This window comes from Aegilops tauschii, chromosome 7 (assembly GCF_002575655.3).
Source record: "Aegilops tauschii subsp. strangulata cultivar AL8/78 chromosome 7, Aet v6.0, whole genome shotgun sequence".
Lineage (NCBI taxonomy): Eukaryota > Viridiplantae > Streptophyta > Magnoliopsida > Poales > Poaceae > Aegilops > Aegilops tauschii.
In genome coordinates, this window is record NC_053041.3 from 178,773,818 (window position 1) to 178,781,572 (window position 7,755).

At 51.0% G+C, this 7,755-nt stretch overlaps 1 protein-coding gene across 1 annotated transcript; it reads left to right on the forward strand.

The window, feature by feature from the left end:
- The first annotated feature begins 5,225 nt into the window (after positions 1-5,225).
- Positions 5,226-6,971, forward strand: LOC109737101 (protein trichome birefringence-like 19). The gene has a single exon (XM_020296327.3). It carries the CDS (start codon positions 5,472-5,474, stop codon positions 6,747-6,749), a length of 1,278 nt encoding a protein of 425 aa, XP_020151916.2. The 5' UTR covers positions 5,226-5,471; the 3' UTR covers positions 6,750-6,971.
- Positions 6,972-7,755: the final 784 nt, after the last annotated feature.

Sequence of the window (7,755 nt, forward strand, 5' to 3'; positions counted from 1 at the left end):
ATTGATTTCAAATGTAATTCAAACAATAGAAATAATAAGAAGTTCAAATATATCCAATATTGACTTGTTCTAAATTTCAAAATGAAGATTTAGTTCAAAAGATATTAATCAGTAAAAATATGACAATGAAATTAAATCAGGTCTTGAGTATGGGGAAAGAAAATGTATGGATGGGTCATTTCCAATATCTCGCTCTCTCTTCTGACATAAAGGTGGCACAACCTGATGGAAGGTCATATGAATCTTGTCAACTTTTCACATGATTATACTCAAGTTGGACACACGACTCTCAGTACCAATGCGAATGATAGATATTGGCAACGACGGGTTTACCATTTTCTAGGGAAGCCGTATGGCCAAACGACGTGGCTCGGAGGCGGTAAAATAAATTAGACGATGTACGATGTACGATGTACGATGTAGACTCCTTTAGCATAGAGATGTGCGTTGTATATTTTTCTTTACAATTTGTACTACTTTTCAAACCAATTAGTACTGCAACTTGAGAGAAGTGCTTTTTTTTTGCAGATGAGAGAGGTGCATATTTTAACATCAAACTCATGCGCTAGTTTAATTTGCAACCTTAAACTTCAAAACCGGTTAGGACACAATCTCAAACTATCAACATTGTTTACTTTGCGCCCCTAAAATTCTTATGTGGTTTTGACCCCGTTGACCGCCGAGTCGGCTAGCCACGTAAGCGCATAAATCGATTTCTGCCAAATTTCACCAAAAAATCAATATTCCCAGAAACAAATGACAAAAATATCGTAATATAGAAAACAGTACTTACCATTCTGGGAAAGTTTCAGATTTTTTTTGTTTAAAATAATGAAAACTACCGTCAAATTTCACCTTTTGCACAAAAAGTTTCCCAAAATTGTCCAATTTTTTTAGAAAATCCAGGAAAAATCTATAAAACCCAGAAAACAATAATAATAATTCTGGGAAGTTTCATAATTTTATGCTTAGAATAATGGCAATTACCATGAAGTTTCCTTTTCGGACCAAATATTTTCCAAATTTTGTCGAAATTTCAAAGTTCTCAAACAATTTTTAAAATTAAGAAAACAATACTAGGCGTTCTAGGAAAGTTTGTCATTTTTTACATAATTGTTTCAAAAATTTTTGAAAACTTTGATTGTTTAGATTTGTTTTGCCAAGTTTTTTGGTCAAAAAAGCAATTTGACGGTAATTTTCATTATTAAGATTTTTTTTCTTGAATCTTTTCTAGAATGTTTAGAATTGATTTATTTCATTACAGAATTTGTCCCCTTTTTTGAAAATTTGATTGTTTGGGGAATATTCTGAAAATTTTGGAAACAAATCATATTTAACGGCCATTTCCATTATTTTAAGCAAAAAAATCTGAAAGTTTCCCAAAATTATATGTATTTTTTGCTTTAATTTTACAGATGTTTTTCTAAAAATTTGGAATTCTAAAAGTTCACAAAAATCGGCAAAAAAAATTGGCAGCAAATATAAGTGCATGAGTTTGAGGTTGAAATATGCACTTTTTTGGAACGGAGACGCTAGAAGCGTCCGGCTTTAAATTAATAAAGCCAACTAGCAGCATCACAAGGTTTAAACATCTTGCAACCAAATCGAAACAAGTTCATGTTAGGCCCCACCGGCCAAAAGCACAACGCATAGACAAAGTTCAGATAACACGGCCCCAACCGAAGCAACCATAAAAGCGCCAATGCATCAGGTCACCTTCATCCGACGAAGCCAAAAGAAACCAAAAGAGACATGAGACAGCTCAAGCCGCTTGCCGAATACGCAGGATACTGTTGCCGATCTTCTCCATCGTGATCTTCATGAGGTCAACATCGCGTTGTTTCCCCAAAGGTGTCCACATCTCAAGAAAGAGTTGGCATTTGAATATGACGTCAGCCGGGTTAGCAGGAAACTTTTTCTCGATTGTCATTTTATTTCGAATCGTCCATATGGACCAAAGCAGTGCTCCCACAAATCGCCATAGTACCCTGGCATTGGTCCCGTGTTGCGATTGCAGAACCGCCAAAAGATCCGCTCCTGATCTAGGGTTCCAATTTTGTTGGAACACTTCCCGCACGGCACACCATGCAAACTTAGCTAACGCGCACTGAATAACGCATGGTTCGCATCCTCATGCAGCTCACACACTATACATGACCCATCAGACGGGCCGTTGCGCTTGGCAACGTTGTCGGCCGTCGGGAGGCGATTTCAAAACATTTGCCATAGGAAGATTTTGATCTTGAGCGGGAGCCTCGCCTTCCATAGCCCCCTAGCTATGTCTAGGGTGTTCCCCTCGGTGAGTTTGCTATACATAGACTTGACCGAGAATTTTTGGGACGCAGACAAGTCCCAGGACACCTTATCCGCTCCCAAGCTGAGTTGGTGGTGAGCGATCTGGGCCTGCAGCGAGTCCCAACTCGCCGCTTCTGCCTGCACTAGAGGTCGTAAAAAGTGAATCGCCGGAGGCATAGAGCGCAGGACGTCGCCCACCAAAACATTGGTATCCCATGCCACATTGTATAGCTGCGGGAAAGCTTGCCAAAGGGGCCTAACATCAAGCCATTTGTCTAACCAGAATCGCGTTGACATGCCATTCTTCGCCTCAAAACTCGCACCTAACGTAAAAGTCGGGCGCACCGCCTGGATGCCGTTCCAGAACGACGATCCCGAGGGCTTGGCGTTGAACACGTTCCCGTCCGGGAAGTACTTCGCACGGAGCATGTCGGCCCATAGACCGGATTCATTATTGGCTAGCTTCCATCACCATTTGGTCAATAAGGCAACATTCATAAGCTTTGAATTAGTGATCCCCAGACCACCAAATTTCTTGGGCCTACACACCGCCGCCCACTTAACCAAATGGTATTTCCTCTTCGTTCCAGCTCCTTCCCAAAAGAACTTGGAACGAGGTGTGTCAAGCTTCGCATGGACCCCATCCGCTAATAGGAACATACCCATTGTGAAAAGTGGTAGGGAGGAAAGGCTAGAATTGGTCAGGATCAATCTAGTGGCCGACGACATGAATGTCCCTCGCCACGGGCTAACTCTGTTAGCCACTTTGCCATACAGGGGCTCCCATTCAGAAATAGAGATTTTCCGGTGCGTGATCGGGAGCCCAAGGTACTTAATTGGGAAGCTCCCAAGCTTGCAATTAAGTAAATTAGCAATCCGCGGACTCTCATGCTGGTCCATACCCATAGTAATCACTTCACTTTTGAGAAAGTTGATTTTCAGCCCCGACAGAATCTCAAAGGCAAGGAGCGGCAGCTTGATAGATGCTATGCTATGATTGTCCGGTTCGAACAGCAGCATCGTATCGTCTACATATTGCAGATGCGTCACCCCCCCCCCCAGGATGAGGTGAGGCACTAGCCCTTTAACGTGACCCGCCCCTCTAGCTTTAGCGATCATAGCCGCTAGCGCATCCGCGACGAAGTTGAAAATCAACAGAGAGCTTGGGTCTCCTTGGTGAAACCCGCGTTTATTATGAAAGAACTTACCCATCTCTCCGTTGATCGTCACCGTGGTTGCCCACAACTGACCAGGTGCATTATACGGTGCACAAATCCCGCCTCGAACCCCTTCTTGAGCAGCACCTCTCGCACGAACTCCCAGTTCACACGATCATAGGCTTTCTCAAAGTCGAGTTTGAGCAAAACCCCTTTCCCCTTGGTACGTTTCAGCTCGTGCACAATCTCAAGGAGCGCAATTGGGCCCTCCAAAATATTGCGCCCCTTGAGAAAAGCGGTCTGGCTCCTCTGGATCACCCGTTGAGCTATTGGAGCCAGCCTCATGGCATACGCTTTTGCACATAGTTTAAACGGCACGTTGATAAGCGTTATAGGCCTGAACTGCTTAATGTTGTCCGCGCCTTTAACTTTAGGGATAAGGCTAATCGCCCCATAGTTAAGGCGGGAGAGGTCAACTTGACCAAGCGCAAAACCATTTACTATCGCGTGGAACACGTGCTTAAAGCATGGCCAAATTTTCTTAAAGAACTCCACAGGTCTCCCGTCGGGCCCTGGAGTTGTGTCCATTTTCATTGAAGCCAACGCCCGGTCCACTTCCTCCGGGAGGAAGGACAGGGCGAGCCCATCGTTCTCTGCCTGGGACACCCGCTCGGAAGGATCCCACAAATCCTCCCGAAGACTCAACTTTTTCTCCTCGGCCGTTCCCAATAGCCCGATGTAGAAATCGTAAATGTGGCTGACGATCTCATTCTGGGTAACCAAAACACCATCATCGAAGTTAAGGCACAAAATGGAGCTCTTCCATTTCCGCCCGTCTGCGTACGCATGAAAGTAGCCCGTGTTCGCATCTCCCTTAGTCACCCACTTCACGCCGCCCCTACGACGCCAGTACTCCTCTTCCGCTCTCAAGATACTAAGCACTTGGTTTTCTAACGAATACCTATGTGCCCATTCAAGCTCGGAGAACGGTCTCACATCAGCAGCAAGGTCTAAGATCGCTATCTCCTCAGTCAGCCTAGCTCTTTCCTTTTTGGATTCGCAACCGTGATTTGCCCCCCAACCCCTAAGGAAAGCACGCATCTTGGCCGCCGCCGCAGTCCAGAACTCAGCCGGGCCCCGTTGGGGTCCAACCTGCGACGCGATGAGTTCCCAGCGCTCTCTAAGCATGAGCTCGAAGCCCTCTGTCTCGAACCATGCCGTTTCAAAAAAAAAAACCTACTACTCTGCCGTATCGATTCCTCCCCTGAGGAAAAGATGAGGGGGATGTGGTCGGAGCCTATCCTAGTCTCCGCCACCAAAGAGCACAATGGAAACAACACTTCCCACGCCGGTGTAAAGAACACTCTGTCAAGCACGCATCGGACACGACAGAGCTGCTTATTCGTCCAAGTAAACCTCGCACCCGTACGAGCGGCCTCCCGCAAGGACGCCATCGCAATCGTTGTGTTGAACATAGTCACCCTTGACCAGTCCAGCATTATTCTTGTCCGCTCCCGAGCGGATCAAGTTGGAATTATTCTTGTTCGCCCTAAAGAGAAGTGCATTATTCTTGATCCGCTCCCGAGAGAAGTGCATTATTCTTGTTCGCCCTGAAGCAAGTAAATATGCACTTCTCTCTTGCAAGTCGAAAACTATATATTAATCGACCAAGAAATATACTACCGCAAGCGGCCACGTTCGTGCATGCATATTACAACCATATAGGCCGCGCCCACATGGTCACCACGTCTGGATCACACACATCTCGTCCACACGACCACCAATCTTCCACGTTGAGCCCTTGGGGTTGGGTTGACTTGTCGATGTCAACCTCCCACAGCTTGTTTGCTGACTAAAATTACTTCAGATTAGAATCGAGATCATACTATGCTATAGTTCAGTTCTAAAGCACCAGTGCTTCTTACTTGGCTGGGCAATTCAGCATTCTGATTGGATTGCAGTAGAGACTAGAGGCCCATAAACACCAGAACCAGTGTACTGCTTGTGAAGAGGCTTCCGATGATTCCTTCCCTCGGCATTCTCCTCGCCGGAGTTCGCCGGAGCCGCCATGCCATTGCCAAGACCACACCTGTTTCCGCTCTCGCTGCCCTCCTCTTCCTCGCAGCCGCCACATTCTGGCTCCTCTTCCTCGGGCCTCTCCGGTCGCCGCACACCACCTTGTCGTCCGGCGCCAGTACCCACGGCCTGGGCGCCACCTCATGCGACACCACGCTGGGCGAGTGGGTCCGCGACCCCGCCGGCGCGCGGCCGCACTACACCAACGCGACGTGCGCCTTCATCCAGGACTACCAGAACTGCATGAAGCACGGCAGGCCCAGCCTCGATTTCCTGCAGTGGAGGTGGCGCCCCGACGGCGGGCCTGGCTGCGAGCTCCCGCGCTTCGACGCGGCGCGCTTCTTCCGGATCGTTCGGGGCAAGTCGATCCTGTTCGTCGGGGACTCGCTGGCCAGCAGCCACGTCACGTCCCTCGTGTGTACCCTGTCGGAGGCGGAGATCCCGACGAGGCGGAGCGCCGATGGGTTCGAGCACTGGCGCTTCCCGGCGCACGACTTCGCCGTCTCCTTCTTCTGGACGCCGTTCCAGGTCCGATGGCGCCTGACGAGCGGCCCGCCAGCGGCGGTCGGCCCCGACCGGCAGGGGGAGGTGTTCGCCGGCCCCAACGACCTCCACCTGGACGAGCCCGAGGAGCGCTGGATGCCCGCGGCCAAGGAGAACGATTACGTGGTCGTGTCCGCGTCGCACTGGTTCGCGCGCCCGGCCGTGTACTACCGCCGTGGCCAAGCCGTCGGCTGCCACGGCTGCGCCACCACGGACGGCAACGTGACTGCGCTCCCGCCGCGGTACGCGCAGCGCGCCGCGTTCCGCACCGTGCTCCGGGCGCTCGCGGGCCTCGACGGGTTCAAGGGGACGGCGATCCTGCGGACGGTGGCGCCGACGCACTACGCGAACGGAGGGTGGTTCGACGGCGGCGAGTGCCCGGACACGCAGCCGCTCGACCGGGACGAGACGGCGGACATGGCGGAGCCGGAGGGCGGGTTCTACAGGGCCCAGCTGGAGGAGTTCAGAGCGGCGGAGGAGGAGGCGAGGAAGAACGGCGTGCGGCTCAGGCTGATGGACGTGACCCGGATCATGCTGCGACGTCCGGACGGGCACCCCGATCGGTACGGACACGGCGCCGGCGACCACGGCGGCTTCGACATCGACTGCCTGCACTGGTGCTTACCCGGACCGATCGATGTGTGGAACGAGCTGCTGCTTCAGATCATGTCCGGTTAGACTCGTCGGGTTCCTGTCTGTTTTTGCATTGTTGCGCGCGAGTTTCTCTGTATCCTTACACGAGCATGAATTTGTGCCTTGCATGAATTTTCGCCTAGCCTCATATGAGCATCTCTGTAAAAGGTTCATCAATTTTTATTCTCGACTGTGCTATGAGGTCAACTCTAGTGCAGACAGAGACGCATTTCGTACGTTCGAGCCCGTTTGGGTCGACACGGACAAAAAAACACGCCCAACACGCCGACGCAAATGGATAGATGTTCGTTTTATGTTCACCACAGCCCATTTCAGACCTAAATTTGGGCCGAGTTTGCATCTGCACGGACACGCTGTGAACGCCCGAGATGCCCTTCCCTCGTCCTTCCTTGGCCCGCCCGTCTATGGCACAACGACACCACTCTCTTCCAAAACACTCATGCCTCCTACTATGACCGCCACCCCCTTCTCGGCTGCCACCATCCCCGTCGTGGCCCCCAGCATCGTGGGCCCGAAGAAGCGCACCTCGAAGGAGACGGCCGCCGAGACGGCGAAGAGGGCCGGCCGGAGGAAGGAGGTGGAGAAAAAAGAAACCGACACCGCAGCCGAAGCCGCTAAGGCACATGCCGTTTCTTCGGAAAGCGAGGCCCTCATTGCCAAGGCCACGCACCAGGCCCTCCTCCTGCTAGGGTATCGCGACGAGCCGACCCTTTTCACCACCGCCATGGCCAGGCCGCCGTTCCCGGAGTCCCCGCGCATGTCAAGAACCCTGCCGACGTGCGGGTACCTACCCAGAGACGACCCGACCACGTCCCGCTTCTCCACGTCGCCTCGGGACGGCTCGCTGGAGATGGGTGACTACGTATCGGCGTCCCCATGGTGCCCCCTAGTCTCAACGCCACTCATGTTGCCGGCCAAACCATCGAGGCGCAAAGGAAGCACCTACGTGTGGTCTCCCCGGCCAGCTTCTCAGATGCCCGCAAGTTGTTCGATGAAATGCCCACACCGACGTCAGCCAATCCGAGGTTTC